Below are 25,652 nucleotides of genomic sequence, written 5' to 3'. Positions count from 1 at the left end.
TATTGTTTAATACTTTTAATGTGTTCAATCAAGTGTTTTTTGGTTCTATTTACAGACATTGTTTCCTCTGATTTTTACAAGAGTTTGCGACATGCTTCGCTGTTTTACGTGGCTACATAAAAGTTGAGTGATCAGATTATAAAATAAGATAATGCGTGCAATGTAAAAAAAAAATAATACAATGATTAATAAGAACAGAAGGATAGAAGAACACAAAATAAAACTTGAATTTTGTGCCTGTGCTCACAGGGCAGGCTCCATCGCTTTATACAGGACCATAAATAGGATTAAATATGTCATGAAAGTCCATGACTCTTGCTGCTGCTCAATACGTCATTGAAACAAAAATAATAGGCACTATTTTGAAACAAATTGGTCCGGTAATTACAAGAAAGACAAAACTTCAGAGACAATCGTGGACTGGGACCATAGTGGACATCCACTGTCCGCTCTGTGCATGTCAGTGCGGCTTTACTGGCAGCAACAGTGCACCTGACTTAACAAGATAAATCCTCTCAGATAGAGATCTTGAGGGGAACTGTCTCCTGGCTGTTTTTGCTTGGCTCTTTGGGGTTCTGGTAGGACAGTCTCACAAACACGACGGTGAGGATGATTCCTGGTGGGGAAGGTTTTTTTTTCCAAACACATTTAAATGACAAAATGAAAGTCCATGTATTTTTATTTATTTCTTTTATTTATTTGAAAAGGTTTTTTGCCTACCTATAACTGCAAAAGTGCCCAGCAGAATCCCCACAGCTGACTGAATGGTTGGCATGCCCTGCAGCTGCTTTGCAGCAATTTTGCAGTTGCCTCTAACGTTGCAGGGACACACTGTCACTGAAAGGACGGGAAGAGGGGTGAACAATGACAAATCACAACACAATTGCTTCCTGTTGAGACACCAGCTACAACCTTTGCGAAACATAACTGCGTTAGAGGCCCATTTCAGTGTCTTCTTTTTAGTTCCAACCAAGTCACCAGGAATTAGAATAGATGTGTGCAGTGTGTTCACGGCATAAAGAGAGAGTTCTGCCACAGGCACTCGCTGTATCTTGATTTTATCATTTCTGGTTTAAAGAATTAACACTAACAGTGGCTGCAATATGTTTTCTCAGCACTAGATGCTAAATATTTGACACCGGACCGAAATACACAACAACAACTACAGCATTGACACTGGGACTCTGTCACACACAGTGTGTGATTTATTTCTGTATTGTTGCTTATTGTCCCATCAGCTGTCCCTGCTCGGAGAGCGGAGATTACCTGGCAGGTTTATGAAGGTGCTCCTGGGGGGGGAGCTGCTGTCAGAGATTGTGAAGGGCACAGTGTAGACCTCCGGGGCCAGATATGGGATATTCAAGGACAGATTGGTGTGAGTATCTGAAAGATGGAATGTGGTGAGTGGTGACATAAATCACTTTGTTTACGCTCCAAATGCCACTTTCATAATAATAATAATAATAATAATAATAATAATAATAATAATAATAATAATATTTTTTTTTCTTTCTCAATATGTGTGGTGCCAGTTTTTCAAAAAATAATGAACCAAAACCGAAATGGGACAAAAAAATATTTCTTGTGTCCCATTTTGGGTTAATTACAACAAATGTAATAAAATGCTGAAATGTAATTGTGCAAAGTCTGATATGGCTATTTTACAGTTTCTAAACAGAAAAAAAAAAAGTCTCTTCAAACCACTTGAAAGCAAACAAGGCCGTCGGTGAAACGGTGGAGCTCTGGAGTGTGTCACTCTATCTTATCTCCCTGAATCTGGCTGCGTGACGTAAAAGCCCTGTAAAAAGAAGTGGTTTATCAAGCCGTTTGAACTCTTATCGGAGGGTCTCAACCTCGCAGGCCGGCACCTCTCCATCGTGCCCTCTTCACGTACTCCTCCTTGCAGGGGCCGTTTGTTGTTTGTCGCCGCACCACCGTGAACAACCTGCCTGCTTTGGTGCTCCTTTCCCTCACTTCCTGCCACAGCAAAGGCATCTCAGCATTACCGTGCTTTGAAACGCCTCGAGAAAATGTCTGATGTCACTCCCCTAATGGCTCAGTCCAGCCCCCCCGACGATGGCAGCATGATGTGCGTTGCCTCGGTAACTGGAGGGGAACAGTCGACTGTTATATCGACTGGATGTGGTCTTTGACAGAACACACGCACACACACAGCAGGTTGGGGTTCGTGTCACTCAAACTGTGAAGGAGCAGATGTTCTAACAGCATAAGTACACATTACTGCCACAACGACTACGACGTGCTGCAGCCAGGTGCAAAGCACTCCGGGGTGGATCCTTTTTTTAGCTCCCATTAGTGGACGGGGAACCAGCGGTGACGCCAAAGAAATTACACAAAGGACATAATTACAGCTGGGCTCAATCAATACTGAGCGAAGCGGTGGCGTGAAGAGACGGAGATCTGATTTATGACTAACTGACGGACGTCACAGCGTGCGCGGGCAAGTTGCGGCATCGGCCGCTCTTTGCGCACCTGCTGCCCAGCATGGGCTGAGAGGACTCGGCGTGAGTCGAAAGGAAAGAAGTCCCTCAATATCAAACACAAGCAAAGGAATGAATCTCTCTGAACGTCCACTAGCTGTTATTGACAAAATTTAAAGTTCAGAAAAATAGACCAAAGACAATATGTGTTCATGACTTGATGATATGAACACAGAAAATATAATGACAGCAAGAAGGTTGTGGGTTCGATTTCAGACCTGGGACCTTTCTGTGTGGAGTTTGCGTGTTCTCCCTGTGTCTGTGTGGGTTCTCTCCAGGTTCTGCAGCTTCCTCCCATAGTCCAAAAACATGCATGTGAGGTGAATTTGAACCTCGAAATTATCTGGAGGTGTTTATGTGAGTGCGACTGGTTGTTTATCTTTGTTTGTCTCTATGTGGCCATGTGATGAACTGGCGACTTGTCCAGGTTGTCACCCTGCCTTCGCCCTATGACAGCTGGAAGACGCTCCAGCAGACTCCTGTGACCCTGAGCTCAGGAATAAATCAAAAGTAGATGGATGGATGATGTCTATGATTTTTGTTTTTTTGCTGCCCTTTTTGAAGGTGTTGTGGTCTAACTCAGCTCTGGGAAGTTAGATTAGATTAGACAGATACTTCAATGATCTGCAGGGGAAATTAGAGAAATCTCCAGGAGAAGAAAAAGTAGCCCTTTGTGACGTCACCTCACCGTTAATGGGCGTTAGCTTCCAGTTCCTGCGGACGGTGGCGTCACTGCGCAGGGAGAAGTTCAGTCGACCCCCGTGCTGCGGCCCGTCACTGTCCCGGGAGGCCAGCATGAGGGCCTGGTCCTCCCAGCGGGGTGTGCACAGGTACTTCCAGGAGTAGTCTCCAACCAGCACGGGACTGTTGTCGTTGACGTCCAGAATCTGCACCGTCACCAGGGTGGATGCGGACAAGGAGGAGTTTCCTGAAAGAGCACAGCAAGAACGTGCAAAGTGCAAAATTAGATGAAAAAAACAAAACAAAAAACAACAACAAGTTATTATGACCCATATTTCACCCAGGAACAACCTAACAGTGTTTCAGTTCACTGTAATCGTGCAAAGTTTATGGGTGAAAATACTTGTGTGCAAGCATCTGCCTGAGACTTCATTGACATTTTAATTTCTTTCCTTTGAAGGATTGGCGAACAATCTCACACTGCCGCTTGCCACAGCACAGATGTGACGTCACGTTGCCATGGCAACCTATGTCCAATTTATGTAACTTTCCTAATACGTTGTCACCTTTCATTTACAATTACTTATATTTGTCACATGGAGTATGAGTCATACGTTGAAGAAATGTGCAGTGTAGAGGGAGAGCCGAGACGGGGGACAGCGGGGCAGTGGGACAGGGAAAATGGATGAATGGTAGTATTGGCTGCATTTCAAAGGTGGGTCATTTTTTATTTTTATTTTTTAGAACTAGACAGTCTCTGATAATAAGGTGAAACCAGCCGAATTGCCAGTATTCCAAAATCGTGTGGAGAGCGTTAAACCCCAGACCAAGACAAGACCAAGACCAGCGAGTGTCGAGGCATATTAGTGCCCTTTGTGACATCACAAAGGACTGGAAGGGCATTTTCCAAAAAACAGAAAGGATGAAATTCTTGGTGAGTTCGCTGACAAAATAGAGACACGTGCAAAAAGAAAATGCAAAGCAAAGTGTGCAGAACATCGAGCAATTTTCCATTTCAGCCATAGTGAAGCGAGGCGCTCTCACTTCCATCCACAGCGATGACCTTCATGGTGTACGTGCTGTTCTCCTCTCTGTCCAAGGCTTGCACCGTCTTAAGTTCGCCGGAGTACTTCCCGATTGAAAAGTACTTCTTTGTGTCTCCCTGAAGAGAATATCTGCACGGGGGGGAAAGGAAATTCAAACGACGAATCATCACCGCTGTACGGCGAGCCGTAGCCGCCATCCGCCTGCGTTCGTCGCTACCCGGGTCTTGCCTGATCGGGTGAGAGTCGGGGTCATAACCTCGGATGGTGGCGATGACCCGCCCCGGCTCCTCCCCCTCCCTGACAGTCACCTCGTAGTGACTCTGCGACAGCACCGGGCCTTCGTTGACGTCGTCGACGTAGATGGAGACGGTGGCCGTGGACGCCGGGCCGTAGCGGCCGCGGACCAGAGCCACCGGGTTCTGAGCGCTCAGCACCAGGATGTACTCGCTCTCACGCTCAAAGTCCAGGACCTCAAGACAAGCACACACACACACACACACACACACACACACACAAAATCAGAATTTCAGAGTTAATCACGAGAACCAGCAGAATGGTAATGACAAAAGTAATGACAAATTATACAACGTTGCTCATGAAGTTCAATTTATTCAAGTTCAACCCAACCTCCCACCCTATACCCTCTTCCCCTACATCACGTTGAAATCCTCTTCGCAAGATTGTAAAACTATTCAACGCACATTCACAAATGTTCAATCTGTTCCTAATTAGGTTATTATTATTATTATTTTTTTTTTTTTGCAACCCACTCTAAATATGGAAAACATTCTGCTTTGCTTTGCTGTTTCCTACGCATGGGATCGCGACTGTTTTTTCAAGAATGTTCTGAATCAAAGAAAATAAGCCACTGTGTTTCTGGAGGTTCAGTTACATCTTTAGGCATCTGTTGCAAAAGTGCAAAAAACACATGTTCCTTAAAAAAGCAGCGCGTCGTTGTTTTTGGCAGCAGCTGCGGTCCGCAGAGTGTAGCCCTCTCGTTTTTTTTTTTTGTTTGTCTTAAGAAAAATATATTTACTGGCAGATATTTTCGCGGAATGTCGCTCACAGGGAAATGAGCCAACTGATACACTGTGTCACCAATGACTTTCTTCATATTTTTTTTAACACAATGCGTTGGGAGCAAAAGTCGTGGTAATGAATGCAACTTGGAGGACTTTGTCAATAAAGGGATTAAACTTGCTTTGGAATGCGGATAAAGAAACTTACCACTGGCTACAAATCACATTAAACTGATGGGGGAAAATGGATAAAAACAGACAAAACATACTTTCGGGGTGTGAGTATATTTTGGGACCAAAACCAGGGAGAAAAAAAAGCTGATTTTAGGTGAGCGGATTACTTTAATCTTGTTTACAAAGATTGAATGTGACCTGGTGCCTTTAGGGGGAATTAGAATAAAATAAAATAAAAAAAAAAGTAGGCTCTCGGTTAAGATATGCAAAGATTAACTCCTCTTAAAACAGTGTACAGCGCAGTCAGTGATTTAGGTGAATTATTTTTCGCCGTCCTCTATAACTCATTTGATCATTTCAATAATCTCGCCTTTGAAATGAGATTCTGGAAAACGTGATGCCTCCTCACACGAGGCATTATTCAAGCAGCGTTCGCTGACATCACGGCACTCGGCCCGAGTGTGTCTCCTGTTGCCGGGGAGAAGGAACGCAGACTTCGGAGGAAGTGACGCACTGAACGAGTCATTGTGCTATCAGTGCGGCAGAACATGTACCCAGACTCTCCTCGGGGCTATATATCCAGCAGGAGCACCATCAAGGCCCTGTGCATCATCCAGGAATCGTGTTATCCACTTTACACTCACTGCAAATCTCCACAGAGCTCCAACATGTCAAGTCTGGCCTGTTTTCCGGGTAGTTGCTGATTTACCCGGAGAAAATGGAGGTACACATTAACTCTCAGTTTCTTCATCAACAGAAGAGAAGAAGAGCACTGCAACTAAATGGCACATTTGTACATACACTGACCGGCCACTTCATTAAGTACCACCTTGCTATTACTGTGGGTTCAGAGATGCTGCTCTGCAGAGATTCTGATCGCCACCAGCAGTTTCTATGGTCTCCAAGCAGTTTGCCGAATCTGACCCCTGACATCAACACGGCACTTTTCCCCATACAGCTGCCGCGCACCGGATATTCTGTCTTTTTGGGAGCATTTCCTATAAACGTTAGAGATTCTTGTGATGTGCAGCTGAAAATTAGCAGCCTGTCCGGCACCAACAACCATGCTGCTTAAGCTATTTTAAGCAATTATTATTATTGTTCCTATGTTATTAATATGTCATTATTATGTTAATGCTATACCCCATCAGCATCAAACTATGTTAGACTATTTTTTTCCTATGTTTTGTATTTGACGAAAACAAATGTATTCCTTTGCACCTGCATGTCATCCTAATTAGACTGGCCTCCTCCTGTTTTGTAATGAGCTAATATTTGCTGTTGTGTGGTAAACTGCTATTAGCATCCGCTCTAATGATGCAATTAGTCACTTGAGACGCATGCAATTTTTAAACACCTGTTACGGAATCTCTTGGTCTCCCTGTGCCGAGTGCACACCATTTGTCAACATAAATTTGAGGCCTTGTGTGGCTTCACTTGCAAAAGATTTCAGCATTTTTTTTTAAATTGCATTGCTGTTAGTTACAGCAAGCAAGCTAAATTAACCACATAGCGATACCGAATTAGCAGGATCCATATTTCACAAAGGCAAACGAGCGGCTCTGCAAACAGCTGTGTGAAGAGTCAGTCCGCGGGGACATGCATTGCTGCGCGGGCTGAGGCCTGCACGTGTTGATCTGAAATAATACGTGTTCCATTTTTAGCCTCCCGTCCGACGTCTCCTGCTTTTCCTCAGCACGGCAAATGCAACTCGCAGTTCACCCGCATACATCAACTCCCACAGAGAGGTCGAGAATAATAGACTCCTGTCTCTCGCCTGGCCCACTTAGAGAGCAGACGACGAGAGCACACACACACACACACACACACACACACACACACACACACACACACGCACGCACACGTGCACACACTCACTAAAACAACAGGGCTGGATTAAACTGCAGGGAGAAGGGTGATGTGTGGCTCGGACGGCTGCTCAACCCGTCTGTTGGACTGAGTTATTGATGTTTGAAAAGATTCTTTTCCAGCCTCCCCACAACAATCAGATTGAGATGTGACTAGTTTTCTAAATAAGGTCAACCACTAAAGGACTACACTGACAACAAAGATGGATGTTTGTGTGTGTGTGTGTGTGTGTGTGTGTGTGTGTCTGGGCACGGTTTACCTTCGAGAGGACGAGCGACACCTCGTTGGTCTGCTTGTCTGTGGCCAGTGTGAACACCTCCTCCTCGTTGCCAGACTCCAGGCGGTAGTTCACCTGCCAGCTGTCTCCACCTCGAACATCTGCATCTCCTGCCAGCACGGCCGTCACCGTGGTACCAGACGGGGCGTTCTCTGGGATGTGAAACGGCCCGTACTACAAAAAAAGGATCCAACATTAACGTAAAAAGACCAGTTGTGCAGTTTTGCAATTATTATTTTTATCTTTACAGTTATTATTTTTTTTAAATCAAATATATTTTGATTGTATTTCAAGTGCTGTTGGCCCGGATCGTGAAATCTGAACACAGAACTAACCGATTGGGGTTAAGCTAATGAAGCGATAATTAAAGATAGCAGCCACTGTTCTGTTCTGTTCTATATGGTTGAGTTCAACTAACCGCACATCACCAGTTTTAAACAGCGGTAATCAATACAGCGTGACAAGTCAGGGATTCCGAAAAATACAAAGCACTTTTTGTGAACTATGATATTTAGTTGGATGTAATCATCACTGATGCCAACATAAGTAGCATTACAGCTAGTTAACGAGTGAGACTGATATCCCTCTAACTTTGACTGTCAACCTGTTCTGACCCTTTATTCTAGACTTGTGCTGTTTGTTTGCTGTGGGTGAACTGAATTGCATTTCCACGGTCAAGTAGTGACGGCTGTTTATTCGGCCTCTATGACTTTTTAGCTAAACGCACCACTGTTGTTGCTGATTTTAGCCTTTCTTCAAATTGTGGTCTACATTACTTTCATCACATTACATTAGAGACATTGGGAATTGTTGACTTTTATTGGAATAATGATAGAAAACCTGGTCCGCTTGTAAAACCTTCTGCCCCCACAGCTGCGTGTGACAATGAGTGAATTTAGGTTCCCCAGCTGCTGCTGCTGCTGCTGTTCGGTGACCTTTATCCGCACACCTCTGCGCGTTTAGACAACCGTTTAATCTGCCACTTGCACATGTGCTCCGGTGAAGCAGCCATGCCTCTGATCTGGCTGCCCCATCCTCCGGGGGGGCGGGGGGGTCAGTGAGCTCGGCCCTGTCACCACTCGGCTCCCACATCAGCCCCCGAGGCACTGCCTTCCCATCTCCATGGAAAAAGCTGCGCCACCCGGGTGTGACCAGCTCAAGAGCATTTTCCACCTCTCTGTATGAGCGTGCGTGCGTGCGTGCGTGCGTGCATGTGTGTGTGTGTGTGTGTGTGTGTGTGTGTGTGTGTGTGTGTGTGTGTGTGTGTGTGTGTGTGTGTGTGTGTGTGTGTGCGTGAGAGAGAGAGAGAGAGAGAGAGGGAATGAGGGAGACGGTGTTGCTCAAGGAGCCCAGTTGAAATCCTACAGCGCAAAAGAGCAACAGCGCAAATGACACAATCACAAACCACAGTGGAGGATGAAATGAGGTGCGAGTTCATCACCAGCAAGGTAATCAAACGCTCAGCAGCTCTCTCCTCCTTTCTCTAAATATAAAGCATTCACTCTGTGCGGCTCACGGCGTCCACGCCATGTTTCAGTGACACCGGTGTCTCATCCACATTATTACTGTGTGACGGCCCTCCCACGTACCTCGCAGCGCGGCACTCACAGCTTTTCACTCTCTGATTGTGAGGGCACGTGAGGGTGAAAAATGAGCGGGATAATTTTGGTACGGCGACTCCGGGCCACATTCCACTTTGGTCTCTTAGACCTGCGGCTAGGCCGAAGCAAGGGAAAGTACCGAGGTAGAGCCAAATGGCAGAAGGTGCAGCAAGACGAGCAGTTTCAGTCAAAAGTTTGTAGTTTATGTCACAGTGCAGAAGCTTTATTTCTCTTTGTCAGATAATATACTATGATGTCATATTTTTTGCTAATTACTTTTCATTTCTAAAAAATGCTGTTAGTGCTCTTGATGTCAAATTTGAAAGCAAATAGGGGGAAATTAATAAACTTTACTAGTCAACAAATAGGGGACAAACAGTGCTTCACATCAAGCAGAAAATTGATGCAAAAAACATTTTTTTGACTCGAAAGCCACTTCTTAAGTTTCATTTTGCAAATCCTGCAAGTCAGAAATGAGAAACAACTCGTGAGGAAACCAGGCAGCACTGTGCGGCCTGCAGTTGTCAGAACTGTTCGGAACAGGGTTGTGAGTTCGATTCCCACCCACCTTCTCCCTGTGTCTGCCTGGGTTCCCTTCAGGTTCTCCCGCCACCTCCCACCATCCAAAGACACTCAGTCTGGACACCACCGGTAACGACTTGTAACGCTTGGTGTGTTCTGAACGCAATGGTCATTGCGTTCAGAACACATGACTACGTGAGAGGAGTCGCTCATGCGAGCACAGCCTTAAAAAAAAAATGCGGCTTCGTACCTCGTGCTGCGAGAAGACCGGCGGGTTGTTGTTCTCGTCCTGCACCGTCACGACCACCGTGCAGGAGCTGTTCAGCCCTGCCAGGAAACATCATCGGACCTTCTGTTAGTGACTCAAGGTCAGCGCATCGTGCAAATAATGCAAGCACCAGCAGCTCACTTCACACAAACCCCAACCCATGAGTCATGCTCATCACATCATCTGTCACCGCCAGAGGCCTGCGTGGCCGCATTGTGTGCCCCTGGATGCTAAATTGGCAAATAAGGTGGAAAAAAAAAGCTACTGACGCACTAGATCACAAAGTTAATTTGTCACGCTGCTCGGCATGGCAGACAAATCAATTTGTGTTTGTGAATAAATTGCCTCTTCTATTTCGGTCCCATGGTCCCTTCTCTCCACGTGTTTCTCAGCAGACATGAGCATAATATAAGTTTTTGGTCTGATTTCAAAATGCTTCTATTTCGAGTCTTATCACGTACGACAAAAACAGTAGCTCATCGGTTAAAAATGAAAGAAAAAACAGGCAAAACAGACACGACATCTGTCTCGAGATTTAGTGCATTTAGTCTGTTATCACTGAGAACGCTCCAAAGTAGCAAGTAAGTCACTTCTGTTTGTTTTTACTTCCTACAAAGAATCTGCTGGTGTTTCCTTCACAGAAATTAAAAAAAGAAGTGGTCCTGGTCGTGTGATATGTGATATATGTGGTAAATATCATCAATGTGTACCATTAAGTGTACATGTATCCTGACATGAACCCTCAATACAGTGACAAGAAAGATGTTCTTTATTAATAATAATAAATACGAAGAATAACTTTTCACAGAAACTCAGGTTGTCTGAGAACAAAAGTCACCTTTGGCGTCCTCGGCGGTGATGGTGAGGGTGTACTGGGGCGCCGTGCCCTCCATACTGTCTGCCTGGACGGAGATGACGCCTGAGTCCGGGTCCACTCTGAAGAGGGCGCGAGGACTCTCTGGAATTTGTCCAACTAAGCGGTAGAAAATTCGCACATTGTCTGTCTTTGGGTCGTCGTTGTCGGCCGCCTGGACGGTCAGAATTTCTGTCCCTGGGGGAAAACAGGCAAACATACAGAAATATACACATGAAAACTTATTGATATTCATCAGTCCATATCCTGACGTGCTTCTATCTATCCTGCAGTCGGGGGGCGGTGCAGTCAATCACGGCTCCGGGGTGAAGATGAGGTTACACACTGAACAAGTCGCCACAGGGTCACGCAGAGAGACAAACAACCTTTGACACTCACACCTACCGTCAATTCACACCAGTGGACGATATGGGACAGCTTGCAAAAAACAAAGCTGCACAGAGAAGTTTCAAACCATACCAGAGGCTGGTGGTTCAAAACTTTTAATGATTTGGCGGAAACAAAATTTATCCCTCACAAAAGCAAAGAGTGCAGGCAATTAAAAGATTTTTTTTTTTTTTTTTTTAGAAACGTGACGGGAAAACAAGCTCCCACTTTACCCCGGGCAGCCAGTTCCTTGACGACCGTGTGGTACTGAGCCTGCGGGAATGTTGGTCTGTTGTCGTTGGCGTCGCCCACCATCACCCTCAGCTCCACCGGCTTGGCGATCTCTCTGCCATCTGGCCGCTCCACCACAATGTTGATCAGAAACTGTCACAGCAGGAAGAGAAATGACGGGTGGATGATAGATGGATCAGTGGATGGATGGGTGGATGGATAGATGGGTGGATGAGTACATGAGTAGATGGATAGATACGTTGATGGATGGATGGATGGATGGATGGACGGACGGATGGATGGGTGGGTGAATGGGTGGATGTGGGGGATGCAAAATTAAATGAACAAAGTTGCTGATGTTGCTGAAGTTGCTGGAGCGTCTGAGCTCCTGACTTCCTCTGAACTCAAAGCTTGTGTGCTAAACTTGTGGAGAAAATGTGGCAAAGTAATCAATAATTTGCAATTCCCAGCAAGGGCGAGTTGCGTCATGGGCAAATCAAATGCAATTCAGCTGGTTTCCATGGAAAGAATCATAACAGACTCATCATAGATGTGCAGATGACTGTTCCACGACTGCACTTTGTTGCAATCGTAAGAATGACGAAGTTGTCGAGTTGTGTTTTCTTTTTTTTTTTTCCTCTTCTTTTTCAAACACATTACGCCATTGTTTACTGTGGCCATCTTCATATTCATTTTGAAGTGCCAGAGGTGTTTAGTTTAAGGTTACACAGACCTGGTCCTGTGTCTCTCTGTCCAGAGGGGCGTTGAGATAAATGACTCCCTCCCGGCTGATGGTGAAGAGCATCTCTGGAAACTCCCCCTCCAGGCTGTACTCGGCCTGGCTGCCACTCCATTTCACCTAAAGTGTGCGCGCACACACACACACACACACACACACACACACACACACACACACACACACACACACACACACACACCATACAGTTCCATGCATAAATTTAAACAGTAAATTGGTATATCTGCACTGGGAGTTGTTAAAGAGAGCATTTAGGTTGTCGGCACCTTCTGACTGGATCAACCTCCAGTTCTATTTTTATTATTGATTTTTTTTTTTAATTTCGTTCTTTATAAAAGAAAAGAAAAACAATTAAATATAAATGCAAACGTTCTCCGGTCTAGAATGAATGGGAGCAGAAAGAAGACTAAGCTCCAAGACTTTGTCTCCTGTAACATATTTGAATACTCAGTGAAAGCAGCTACACTGTCAGTATGTCACTGTTTTTAACAGTGGAATCCTTGTTCTTGTTTTGCTGCATTGTCTATACCGTGTGAATTGATGTGTTGTTGAAAGTGAGTGTTGCTGCTTTAGGACTAACCTGGTTACCTGAAATAAAGAAATGCAAGCAAACAAATTTAATCTCAATTTAAAGCGCATTTGTTGTTTCATGCCACTTCAACATTCTCGTCCACTGCAAACCACGCGGCGAGCGACTTACAGGAGGGAGGTCACATGGCGCGTGTGAGCATGAGCTCCCATATATTTGCATGATAAGCGCGCTGACAATGATGTGGAGCAGAGTGCAGCCAAATGCTAACTATGGCGGCTGGAGGGGATTTTCCACAGGCCCTAGCGGAGGCGCTGCACAGCCGAGCCGAAGCAAAGAGGCTGAGCGGCCACCCGAACAGCACCCAACAAGGAGAGGGGCCCCGCGTGCAGCGCAGCTGATGTGCGCCACGGGCATGTGTGACTCCTCAGCGCTGCGCTGTCACACACACTCCTCGCTTGTTTTGGAGATTGCTGCCCAAACAGAGCGGCTTTGTATACACTAGGCTGCCGCTCACGCCGCTGGCTGCCGCTCCGCGTCAGGCCTCGGAGTGTTTAAAGAGCCGGTGGCAGACTGAAGATAGCAGGCTAAAGTTCTGGACTGAACATATGTGAGGTCATCTGTTTTTTTTTTTGCCTCTGTCGGGGTTTTTCTTTTTCGCGTGCAGAGCACGTTCTGTCCCACTCATCCGGAGTTGGGAGCACTTTTTCTCTCCGTGTGAATGACTGTAGGACTGTGTGAATGACATGATGCACTGCATTAAATAAAATGCAAGATCAGTCACTCAAAGCTGTTTTTTTCACGCAGGCCTTGAACTTGGGAAAACTTTTTTTTCTGTCTCTCTGCCTTAAGATTCTGAAAAAAAGATGATGATCAAATTACACTTGTAAACAATAACCTGGTCAAGGCCACTGAGGTTCTGAGACGGCGCTAACAGATCCAGGTTTTCCATGTGCTAATATGGAAAGTATGAGGTAGAACAGAGGAGGCGTGTGTCAGAGCGTTGCCTTTCTCGGTTGAATCGAGCTAAAATAATTAAAGCCTCGTAACTGTGATAATGCCACTGTTCCAGTATACACGGGTGTGTGAGGATGAGGGAGGGGGTTGCGACGCAGGGTTTGGATTTATTGACTGAAGTATGTCCAGCGGTGGTGGTGGTGGTGTTACGCCTCCTTTTATCTTGTTGTAACCGAATCTTTCTGCGGGTGACCGAGAGTGCCACAGTGAAAACAAACAGTCCTCACAGCTAGAAGGTTGTGCGTTCGATTCCCAACCGCGGGCCCTGTCTGTGTGCAGCCTGCATGTTCTCCTCCTGTGTCCGTGCAGGACACTAGTTCTCGGGCTTCCTACCACAGTCCAAAGCCCTTGCACACCAGGCTGGTTGCCAACACTGAATTATCCAAAGGTGTGAATTTTAGCGCAGACAGTTGTTTGTCTCCCCACGCGGTGCCATCGTCAGCCCTAAAATAGCTGGTTCCGTCTCCGGCAGTGGCGACTGCAGGAAGGGCAGTAATAAAAAAAAGACAAATGAACGGAACAAACAGACTGTAAGGATGTCAAACAACACATCGTGTTACTGAGTTCCTCCTTTCATTTGTGGTACCATTTGTCTTGAAGGTAATAAGCAGGTAGTGAAGTGTGGACCTGTTTGGACCACGACTGAGGCGTCCACGTGAAAGATTAATTCAACTCCAGACATCAATGTAGTGTGTTTAGTCCCAATTTGACATTTATACCTGAGGATGGCAACACTATTGTACTATTTTAAACATTGTTAAATGTTCTCAGCAACTCTTGGATGAATTTGGCTGTTACATAGAGTGTACTGATAGATAGATAGATAGATAGATTTTTGTTAATAGTCTCAAGGTCCAGATGACAAAAAGAACTGAGTTCAGAATACTGACTGAGTATTCACTTCATATTTGTAGGCTAGAACTGAATTGCAGTCATTGAGATGCAGGAATCAACGTCCTTTCGCCAAAATAAAAATGTATCTGCATAATTTCGTCTACTTGACGCTGATTCCAATTTGGTTTCAGGTAATATGCTGCATGTTTTGAGCTGAAAAAACATAGTGGAGCCATTTAAATAACCCTCATTTCTTGTGAAATAGAAAATATTGATGGCAACAGGTCAGTGTTCGTGTAATTTATCTCAACACGTAATAACCTCTGATGACTAATACACCACAATCATGGTGTCACTTGCACTCCCAAACACTGATCGTGACCATGGCCCGTTAAGGCTCTGGCTAATTCTGCAATGAGCAACAACAACAGGATTTAATTTGTGGGCGAAAACCAATAGTTGGTTGCAGCAAAACAGCCTGGACTCATCCATTCAGAGGCTCCGCTGCCTCCATTCCTCTTCAGAGTCCCAACAGATTGCAATCGAGAGTTCAAGTAGTTCGACTGATTGCCTGGCCACAGTTCTGATTGCGGCCAGGCAATCAGAAACATGCAATAGAAAACAGAATGATATTAACTTAACCTCCAACCCTGATGACGCACCATTGACAAAAAGTCTGAAATTGGGAGTGAAAATAGACCCCGCCCCAAAAAACAATTCATCAACAAAAATATCTAAATTCTCTTTCACAACTAACTTGCATGAACATTTAGACACATACACTGGCTGAACAACAAGATGCTCCATCTCTTGAAAGCGGTGGGGAGGTGGGCTGCACAGAGTGGGTCCTCGAGCACGACTATTTCTGTACGTGTCATAACGACGGTTAGTCCCACCACCCACACAGCGCAGCACAATCATTCAGCGTGGGAGAAATAAGGCTTCCCCGAAGTAAATGTCCACGTAAAGCTCAAACAGTTTTGTTTGGTGACTCACCCTCTGGATGGGAACAAAATGCACAGTTACCAAATGTTTTTTTTATATTTATTTATATTTATTTATATTTATTTTAGACTGTTTTTACTGATGGGCTTCGTTTCTCAATCATTTTCCAAGAAAAAGCAAATTGGATCCATTAAGGAATTTTATTTTGTTAAAAAGCAATAAAAAATAAACAGTCTTACTAACGTTTATAAGCAAGTGCTATTGCTATTAGGTTTCCTATTTCAAACAAAAAATGGCTTCGATTGTAGACTCAGAGTAATCTTTGGAAAAAGAAAAATCAGACAAAAGAATGTGCCTACACTTGTGAATCCACACGTTTTCAGTGGGCGGAAGGGTCTGTTGGAACAGGAGCGATGAGAGGCGGAGGGCGCGTGTGGGCGAGGTGGGAGAAAACATGAGGATGGGGGAGGCAGTGCCTCACTCCTGTCGGCTGCAGCCACTCTGAGAAGCCAAACAATGCTTGGGAGTCGGCAACGGAATGAGCTCTCCAAACGTGCCTTGAAAAAATAAATTAAATTTTTTTTCCTACATGCAGCCACCTGTGACTCAAGGGGCACTCATGCCGACGCACTTTTTTAGAAAAGTGCTCGTTCTTGGAAATGCTTCAAAGAATAGTTTGGTAAAATGTCTGTCTAGAACTAATAAGTGCTAAAATATCAATGGTCTCTATGATCTACACTACCTGTCAAAAGTTTGGACAAACCTTTGCATGCATTTTTTTTTTTGTCTTTACAACTTTCTACACTTCAGATACTGAAGACATCAAATATATGAACAAGATATATGTAGTTATGCAGCAAAGAAAAACACATTAAATAACTCTAAATATGCTTTAAATGAAAGGTGGCTATTAAAGGTTATTTTACACTTTAATTGTTTCCTGCATAATTTCATGTGTGTTCATACGTAGTTCTGATGCCTTCAGTGACAAACTGCAACGTCAGTAGTCATGAGAATGAAAGAAAATACAGTAAATTCAATTTTGACTGGTTGTGTATTTTCAGATCCTTATTTTTCAACCCCAGCGGCAATAAAATCAAACAAACTCCATAGCGCTCCAGTAGCATATTGAGCCCTCTGTTTAAAACCGCCTGCATCTCTCAGATTTAGCTTCCTGCTAAAACTAACGCTCTTTCCACCAGTTTGGAAAGAGACCGGAACGGACTTATTATTGTTGGATAACATTGATAAAGTGTATTTGGAGAAATATGGGATCTTTAAACTAAATAAGGGCGGCTTGGAGAGAAACTATTCCAGGAATCAGAGTTCCTGTTACTGCATCTGTCGCACCAACAGTGAAGGAGAAACTTACATTGAAACTCTATTAATCTGTGTTAACTAGGGCTGCAGTCACATCAGTCGGAAACATCAGCTGCATTAAGCCTACTTTTGTGTCTGTGTCTTGGGATGCAGAGCAACAAGCACCAGCTATGATTCCAAAGCTATCAGATTATTATATATATTTTGTTAAATTCATCAGTCAAATATGAAAACTGAGTGAGGTTACACAACAGTCTAGAGGTTAATGTCAGTGTGTCTGAGTGTGTGTATGTGAGTGAGGTTGTGTGATTGCGCTGCAGTCAAAGTGACTCAGTCAGGTGAGAGGATCCATGGCCTACGAACAGCATCAATAATTCAGTGCTTGGTCACTTAGCAGGACACAGGAGGCACTAAAAACAGCAGCCAGCAACATGATGCCACATTAGTCAGCCCAGTACATGGGCCCAGTTTGTTTTATTGTCATTTGATGTTTTGCTGCATTTGCATTAAAAAACAAAAAAAAAACAAGCAGCGGCAGTGTGCATCACTGAGCTCTGAATGCAGGCAGGAACAAACAGGCTCACCTGTGAGATGGGGATGGGATACGGACCGGGCAGGTTCTCCTGCAGTCTCACAGGGTCCGGGGAGGCCCAGGTGTTTCCGGTCACCTCCACCGTGACCAGGCCGGTGTTGAAGAAAGCGTTCGCCTTCCCGGCCATGTCCTTCACCATCACTGAGAGCTTGTACCGGCCGCACATCTCCGGGTCCAGGGTGGAGGCTCCTGTTTGGAGTGAGACACAAGCAAAGATTTCTAGATAGATCTCAGGGAATATAATTAATAAATAAGTAAGTATTTTGGGCAATTGGCCAGGTCCATTATCAGACGTCCATGCACGGTTTCAGATTCAGATTTTTGTGGTGTGATTAGATTCTTTGTGCACATTCAGGCTAAAACTCTAGGATTCAGACAACTCAGCGCTGCAGGAAGTACCCCCATGTTGTGTTTTTAGGACATTTTAAATCAATGTTACTAATGAAAATGATGTGTATTTATATTACACTGGTACAAGGATTTGACAAATAAATAAGCATTTAAAAAACAGCCAGACAATGTTTTGCGCAGCCGCTTGTCACTTTAGTGTGACCGCCGCCACCTTCCCTGGCGCTGCTATTTAGGACTGACCTTCCTCCGTGAGGGAGACCTCTCCACTCATAGAGTCAATGAAGAACATGTGACTGGAGGGAATTCTCGGCGTCTGTTCCATGAGGGAGAAGCGCAGCTCGGCGTTGATGGAGCCGCGCTCATCGCGGTCCAGCGCCTCCACCTGCATGAACGGGATCCCTGAGACACAGCGGAAAAATGTTGCCGTCTGAATTAAGCATCGGCGGTCGAGTTGATTTTGAATGCACATGAGAAAAAAAAAGACTTATTTGGCTTTGATATTACTTCCCCAAACAATTGATCGCACAGTGGATCTAAATGCACCTACAACAACATATAACACATTAATATTATGTGTCTCTCCTATCAAAAAGTCAGACTTTTTCAGGTTTTTGCTGCTCCGACGTTTCAGGTACCACGTACTAAAATATTCAGCACCGGAGATCTGCCCCTTGTGATGTCACAAAAGGCTCTGATGCCTCTCCCACAATCGTGACCTCTCAGCCCCCTTTGAACCTCATTCGGTAGAAAGAACAGCAAATCATCATAAAGCAGCAAACAAAGGACTAAACATACTGTGGTTGCCAGATCTCCCACAGACTTTCTGGTATAATTTATGGTGCAAAGTGCTTTCGTTAGAGTCCATCAAGAAAAAAATGTAATAGCAAAAAGATTTGAACATGGGTGTGATAGCAGATTCAAAATCAATGGTGTAAATTTCAAGTTTGATCATTTCTAAGGAAAAAGCCATATCTTCACTTCAAAAAATTATCTTGCTTCGTTATCAGCTATTTTTGGTGTGCTTTCCATTCTCATGTTCAGCGTAAGAGCGCAGTTTCCAGGGGCAAACTCAAACGCTCTCCGTTGTTACGGCAACATTCACAGAGCAGCGGCTCCAGACTAATGGAAAGTGCAGCCAGTTCTGCTCACCTTTGAGAAGGCCGAGCTGCACGCTGCCTCTCATGCTCTCGCCGATGAAAGTGGGCACGTTGTCATTCTTGTCGATGACACACACCTCCACGGTGAAGCCCTGACGCTGTGCCGTCGTTCTGAAGGACACCTGGAGCAGAGGCGCAAGCGCACGCACTCAAAGAGCGGTTGAGGAAGAAGCGCGGCAGCCTTTTAGGAGTGATTAATTCTTTATTGTACCGCGTTAGTGTGTCCACGCAATCCTGGGATGATGCGTTAAAGCAGAAACACATCCTCGCGGTTGACTCATTGTAATGAATGAACTCTTGATTAGGTGAAGCGGCGGCGGGACTGATAAGACACGATAGCAGACGCTTATACCTGGAGAGAGTATGATGGCTGTTTCTCTCTGTCCAGTGGCTTCAGCGCGTACAGGAACTGAGCATCCACTCCGAATATCCCCTCGTCGTCTCCCGTTACCACCAGCTCAGTGTAGTTCGACGGCAGGCCGTGGAGCTGGACAAGCGAAGAGAAACAACTGTGTATTATTCAACAGACCGAAAATAGTCGCCACAAACAAACTTCCATCTGTTTGAATGTTTTCGATTCGAATGTTCTTAAATTAAACGGTTCAGCTCTGACATGTCCAGAGAAAATAAAGCCAGCAGAGCAACAAAAACAGAAGACCAACAAACTGATGTTTATGTGACTGCTTGAAAAAACTGTTTTGATAAAGCTCGTTCTAGAACACTGGCAAAATGTCTTCATTTATTATAATTGGCATTGATTTAGTTTCTACATCGCCAGTTCCTTGTTTTCATTAAAAAAGTGAACCATCCATCCATCCATCCATCCATCCATTTTCCATCTCCACTTATCCTACACCTAGGTTTGCTGGATGCTTCTCCCCAGGTGTTCTGGCTTCCGAACGCAGTCCAAAGACATGAGTGCTGGAAACTCAAGAGGTGGATTGGCAACTCTACATTGTCTGTCGGTGTGAGTCTGAGCTTGTCTCTCTGCGTGGCCCTGTGATGAACTGGCAATTTGTAAGTATCACCCCACCTTCACCCTTGGACAGCTGGAAGAGGCGCCAACACCCCTGTGACCATGAGTGCAGGATGAGCGGTGATAGGAAATTGATGAATGTTGTCTTGCATTGTGCAGTGTGGTCAGCCGACCCCCAAAAATCCTGAGCATTAACCTGCTTGCATCAAGTGTAGCACTTATTCCACCACAGAGACTGACAATCTGACTGATTTTTTTGCATCACACAGGATGGGCTGACGTGCCTAATGGAACCAATCAGCCGGAACTCCCACCTTGCCTGGCTGCCTCACAGCCAGAGGCTGCCGATGCACTCAAAGCATTGTGAGTGCGCTCTGAGGACAGGAACTCTGTCACGCATTTTTGCACTGATTATTGGCTGATGCAAATTGTTTGCATCTTTATTTCCCCACCCACGCAAGGTGAGATCACCTTTTTCTTTCTTTTACGTGTTCATCAGTATGAAAAGATAAACAAGCTGGTGGGGCTGGCAGCAGATCTTCCAAGTCACCGACTCGACTTGAACAGTGATACGAGCTGGAGGAATTCTTTTTGTGTGCTGAATGGAATCCAATTAAATCTTATCACAATCACGTTGACCTGCATTATTCTCAGGCTTTCTTACAATCACGAAATGTGGTTTTACGAATATACTTCAAAAAATACCTTGACGCACAGACGACTGCTGTTCAGACTGCTGTGTTAACAGAAAACATTTTAAATTCAAACAAAGAGTAAAAGTCTTACCTTGGCGAGGTACCAGGGGAAAATGCCGTTGTAGTTTTCAGGGACTCCAATTTTAACGTTGGCCATGTTGCCGTGCGCAAATATGAAAAGCATCGTCCACTGCGACGTACGTGCAATAATAAACACACACAAACGCACACACACACATACAAGAAATGAGTCTTAGCGTGGCCTCATGCTGTAACTTGCACTAGAGAGTTAGACAAACAGAAAGTCTTACAGGGACAGCTGCAATCAGGACCTGTGTTGCTCCTCCGTTTGCCATGAGTCTGTGAATGCGACACAGTTGAAGTTGTATTTGAAAGCACCTCAGGCAAACAATCTGCACCATTTCTGCATGTCCCATTACTGATTCACCACCTTGCAGATTGTTCGTACTCATACAATAATGGAACGGTTTTCTTTTCACATGTCCCACACATATTTATTTAATAGGCAGTTTTCTGAGTGCTCGTGACTTTCCAAAGCACTCACCCAGTTTGAAAGCAAGAATTAAAGTCAGTTCAGATGCAAAGGTTTGTTTTTACTCAGAGCCTGCTGTCCCTTTAAAGCAGATGGTACGTCTTCAAAGCAAATCTTAAACTTCTCTACAATGCACTCATGCACTGGTCTATTAAGGCCTCTAGAGTTCACCAATAAGCATTTTACTGCTAAATGCCAGCAGAACTGAGCATTCTGAAGTGAGAAGTTTTCCGTCCTACCTTCCACTCCCTTGACGCGTGCTGCCTCTCAGAGCTGTGGGACAAGTTTAAATTTGGTGGAGGGAGAGTGTGCTTGTACTCATTATGTGGATTAATAGTTAACACCTCCAGGTAAACATGCCAAACTACCGTGTTTCCTTCCTGTTAAAAGCTAATGGCCGCTGAGGTTCCACTGCGCTGATAAAATCCCATGAATATTGATGAGTTGGATCGCCTCGGCACAAGCCAACACCCCCCACAATAACAGTGACGACAGGGAAGACTTTTGTTTTAGTATATTAAATTTGTTTATTTTTTTCATTACAAAATGAAGTCAACGTAAACAAAAGCATTTTCAAATAACCTCCAATTTCACCAGACAAAGAGAGCTTATTGCTTCAAACATTCACAACCTGCATTCAATGCCAATGGAGCAACACAGAATGACAGAAGTTTCCTTTGAACTGCCCTTCCACTTGGCAACGGCACGAACCCGCGTACCACCTTTCAAGTAGATGTGATGAGCTAACATTAAAGTTCCGACTACTTTCAACGTGATGAGATGTATGTTTCGTTCAGCGTCATTCGCATCATATGATTTGCACCCCCCCTCCACCCCCCCAACCACTCCACCACCCACCACCCACTAGAATAAACAATCCTCGGCGGTGGATTCTACAAACGTTCCCCCACATGATAGCAACATGGTCAAGGCAAACAAAAGAAGCTGAGCAAAAATAAATGTCTGCAAAGCTTCATGCATGTTATCACATTTATCTCGATAATGATATTTTTTATTATTATTTATTAGGTCCTTTTTTTGTTGTTTTTTTTTTGTTGGTGTTTTAAAAAATAAAAATATATTTCTCTACAGCTCTATTAGTCCTTTAGGGTTAGTGTGAAAACACACGCACAGAGTCTGGTCTTCAGAGGCCAAAGAAACAAACAAAACAAAAAAAGTAAAAACCAAAAGTGTCCGTCGGTGCCGTCCAGTCCTCAGAGAACCGTCAGGTCGTGGCAGGACTTTGACTTCTGCCTGAAGGCCATCTTCTTGTTCTTGCGCGCGACCATGCGACCCAGAAACCGCTTGGCCTTCTTCCCGATGCTCTCCCTACGCCTGCAGTTGGCCATGCGCCGCGCGTTCTCCTCCTTGCTGTCTCGCCTCAGGCGAATCTGTCTGACGATGCCCTCGAACAGGTCCTGCACGTTGTGGTGGAGCGACGCCGACGTCTCGATGAACTTGCAGTCGAACACCACCGCGCAGGCGCTGCCCTCTGTAAACACGGGAGGGGAACATTTTAGTTTGGGCGAGAAGTTGAGACGGTGGTCAGGCACAACACAAGTGGTCCATCAAAGTGCTCATTTGGCTTGGGGGACAGCTGTTTTAAGACATTAAGAGGTTGCTGGAGACGGCTGTGGAAAGTGGGCCTGGCTTGAGCCTGAGCAGCCAAGTGTGAAATGTTGTCTGACCCCCACTGAAACCAATCAAGCCTGACTGGTTCTGTTATCTTATCGTGATCAGCACAAACTTTGGCATATAACAGCTGATTTTACAAGGTAGCCTTAATATTAATTATTACTGCTACTAGCTCATAAGGTGTTACATCTGACTTACCATCGACAGACACTTCTCTGGACCGCACCAGGTCGCTCTTGTTGCCCACGAGGATGATGGGTATATTTTCGGACTGCCTGGCCCGTCGCAGCTGAATGCGCAGCTCCGATGCCTTCTCGAAGCTCGACTTGTCTGTCACTGAATACACAATGATGTAGGCGTCTCCCATCCTCATGCACTGCTCCTTCAGCCACTGGCTGTTGTCCTGCGGGGAAGGAACAGGAGCCAAAAAATCAGCCATTTGACCTGGCACATCCCGAGTGCAGTGAGCGTAAAATGAGGTGAAGCACGGTGCATGAGTAATGGTTGATGACTCACCTGTTCCCAGATGTCGTACAACACAATGGAGGCCTCCTCCTCATCCACCATGATTGACCTGTCATATGTGTTTCCTGAAGAGGGGAAGAAATAAGGCGTCACACTCTGGCTAATTGTAGCAAAGCCTGTCTCACTTTTGTGCTTGTTGTGTATGATTTCTCTTCCCTAGACTGGTGTTCATACACCACGGTGAGAATGTCAAAGCATAATCTTAATGTCAAACTATTGCTGGCCTTTTATATTTTCACATTCTGCTTGCAGATGCGTTTCTGGCAGAAGTGAGCAGGACCTTCTGCCTGGCTGAGGATGGAAATAGCAGTAATCGATGCATGTGCACCCTTGCATGCAAAAAAAAAAAAAAAAATCCTACTTTCTTTTTTCTTTTCTTTTCTTTTTTTTGTAAATAAAATGGCCCAGTTCTCACCATTCAAAATTAGCAGACATAATAATGATAATAATAATAATAATAATAATAATAATAATAATAATAATAATAATAATAATAATAATTTCCATAATGACAGCTGAGGGCAACCTTGTAACTCCCCATGTTTCATTCTACACCTTCTATTGATTTGTCATTGGTTATTATTTAGAAGGTACAATACCACAATGATCTGTGTAAATTCACATGCCACACTAGATTAACACATTCGTCTCTGCACTCAACAGTGACCCTGGTGAGTCTGAGCCGGTTGGACGTACGGCCGATGACTCATCGGCAGCATCACCGCTCACCTGCTTCATCGTAGTCGTGACCAGCATCCTCAACTCCCCCGAAGACGCGCGCAAGGCTCGACTTGCCGACGCCGTGCTCGCCGAGGACGACCACCTTGTACACCTGGGACTCTGCCTCGCTGCCAGTGGAGATGACCGAGTCCGAGGAGTCCGAGGCGCAGCTGCCCCGGTGCTGCTCGTTGGCGGAGTAGGACGTGCAGCGCAGCAGGTTGGACAGCTCGTCCGTCTGTCCGGTCTGTGGCATCGTGGCGCGCAGGTCCCGGTCGTCCACGGGCATGCTCCTCCGGTGTAGGTTGGGCAGATTCATGGGGAACGGCATGCTGCCTCTCCTCTTGTCCATGTTCCGCAATTTGTCACCCTTGTTCAGAGTCATTGTGTGTGCGACGCGCGTCTGTGGATGGACGAGACACATGCGTAAAAATCGCACTCTGGGGTTGCAAAGGCAGAGTGAGACATCAGCTTGATTCGCCCCGATCCTGTTCAAACCCTCGTCTGACACTGTAACCATAGTAAAATAAATAAAATAAAATAAAATAAAAAATAAAACTTACCTGGTCAGTGGTAGTGAATAAATCCAACAATCCTCACTTTGAAGAGCTGCTGTTTCCAAAAACGCGTTTGATGCTCGTGTCTGGTCTGAGTCTCCCCCTCAGCCTACTTATACGAGGCTGGGAGTGACGTCGGCAGGGATTCGCCCGGTAGAATCACGTCTCCGCTGAGTACAGCGGTGCGTAATGGTAACATCACCCACAGGAGGGGGCGTATGACTGGAAGGGCTGAGGAATCTCCCTTCCGCAACGCCAAATTCAGAGCTCACATCTGAGGGGGCGGCCAGATGAATCTTTGAAGAGGGAAAACCCACTCAGAGCCGCTGTGATATAAATATTTAATGTTCGTTTAACGAGCGGATCTAATCGTGCTGGCCAGTGGGTATAATTATGCAATGTCTTGATCTGTTAACGACACAATGGGGGTAAACATACGGGGCAGTATCGAGCTAAATACAAATATGATTGTATTCTATGATATAATTTAAATGTCACACTTTTTTTTTTTTTTTTTTTTTTTTTTGCAACAACAGTTGTCGCGTTGATTTAGCTGAACCCAAAATTGCTGTCAGAATCAATTCATCATTTATTTTCCATTAATTCATAAATTATCAATATCATGAATACACATGAAAATGAAAGAAGTACAGGTGCAATATCAGAATTTAGGTTTGAATAAACAAAAACCGGGTGAATTTTACGGGGCAATTCGTTTATTTATTTATTTATTTATTTATTTTTACTAAATAAACAGTAATCCATTTAAACAGAAAAGCTTTGAAGTCATAATAAAATAAAAAATCACGTTTGGATAGTTTGGAGCAAACGCCTTTTCTATCTGACGCCCTCTTGCATGTTTAATTTTGCGTTTGGCATATTCCCAAGCACATGACTACATTTGCACACACACCTCGTAACCTACTCGAAAATTTGCCCTACAGACACGATTTTATTTTTAGGTCCAAGAAAGGGTGCCCTTACCAAGGACACAAATTGTGTGTTGCTGCCCCCTGGTGTCAATACATTTTACTCTACAGACTGAACAGCGTTTGAAGCGCAG

At 44.8% G+C, this 25,652-nt stretch overlaps 2 protein-coding genes across 3 annotated transcripts; both read right to left on the bottom strand.

Annotated features, from left to right (window-relative positions):
* Positions 1-21,522, bottom strand: cdh16 (cadherin 16, KSP-cadherin). Of its 2 annotated transcripts, none has more exons than XM_076020801.1 (17): positions 21,395-21,522; positions 20,914-20,962; positions 20,694-20,792; positions 19,284-19,418; positions 18,924-19,053; positions 18,015-18,173; positions 17,416-17,612; positions 12,163-12,288; positions 11,432-11,582; positions 10,797-11,009; positions 9,941-10,017; positions 7,550-7,741; positions 4,227-4,698; positions 3,190-3,429; positions 1,267-1,383; positions 721-837; positions 1-616 (listed from the first exon to the last, which is right to left on the bottom strand). In XM_076020801.1, the coding sequence occupies exons 2-17, from the start codon at positions 20,956-20,958 to the stop codon at positions 516-518; spliced, it is 2,571 nt and encodes an 856-aa protein (XP_075876916.1). In that variant the 5' UTR covers positions 20,959-20,962; positions 21,395-21,522; the 3' UTR covers positions 1-515. The 2 variants fall into 2 exon arrangements, with proteins under 2 accessions (XP_075876916.1, XP_075876925.1); XM_076020810.1 differs by lacking the exon at positions 21,395-21,522 and adding an exon at positions 21,168-21,304.
* A 135-nt stretch (positions 21,523-21,657) lies between these two features.
* On the bottom strand, positions 21,658-24,781 carry rrad (Ras-related associated with diabetes). Its single transcript, XM_076021030.1, has 5 exons — positions 24,596-24,781; positions 24,045-24,435; positions 23,307-23,380; positions 22,989-23,193; positions 21,658-22,647 (listed from the first exon to the last, which is right to left on the bottom strand). The coding sequence occupies exons 2-5, from the start codon at positions 24,415-24,417 to the stop codon at positions 22,370-22,372; spliced, it is 930 nt and encodes a 309-aa protein (XP_075877145.1). The 5' UTR covers positions 24,418-24,435; positions 24,596-24,781; the 3' UTR covers positions 21,658-22,369.
* Between the last annotated feature and the right edge of the window lie 871 nt (positions 24,782-25,652).

Source organism: Nelusetta ayraudi, unplaced genomic scaffold, assembly GCF_046127955.1.
Source record: "Nelusetta ayraudi isolate G7.1 ecotype Tasmania unplaced genomic scaffold, CSIRO-AGI_Nayr_v1 ptg000002l, whole genome shotgun sequence".
Taxonomy (NCBI): domain Eukaryota; kingdom Metazoa; phylum Chordata; class Actinopteri; order Tetraodontiformes; family Monacanthidae; genus Nelusetta; species Nelusetta ayraudi.
Note: the sequence above shows the minus strand (reverse complement) of the source record. Positions and strands in the feature narration are given on the sequence as shown.

Excerpts from the sequence above, each read along its gene's own strand:
- rrad (XM_076021030.1), bottom strand. The coding sequence starts at position 24,417 with ATGACTCTGAACAAGGGTGACAAATTGCGGAACATGGACAAGAGGAGA. Across the intron at positions 23,194-23,306 it reads TGTACGACATCTGGGAACAG|GACAACAGCCAGTGGCTGAA; the intron begins GTGAGTCATCAA and ends CCTTCCCCGCAG. Across the intron at positions 22,648-22,988 it reads CAGAGAAGTGTCTGTCGATG|AGGGCAGCGCCTGCGCGGTG; the intron begins GTAAGTCAGATG and ends CCGTGTTTACAG.
- cdh16 (XM_076020801.1), bottom strand. The coding sequence starts at position 20,958 with ATGGCAAACGGAGGAGCAACACAGGTCCTGATTGCAGCTGTCCCT. Across the intron at positions 12,289-17,415 it reads ATCCCATCCCCATCTCACAG|GTGAAATGGAGTGGCAGCCA; the intron begins GTGAGCCTGTTT and ends CGCACACTTTAG. Across the intron at positions 7,742-9,940 it reads CGGTCTTCTCGCAGCACGAG|TACGGGCCGTTTCACATCCC; the intron begins GTACGAAGCCGC and ends CTTTTTTTGTAG.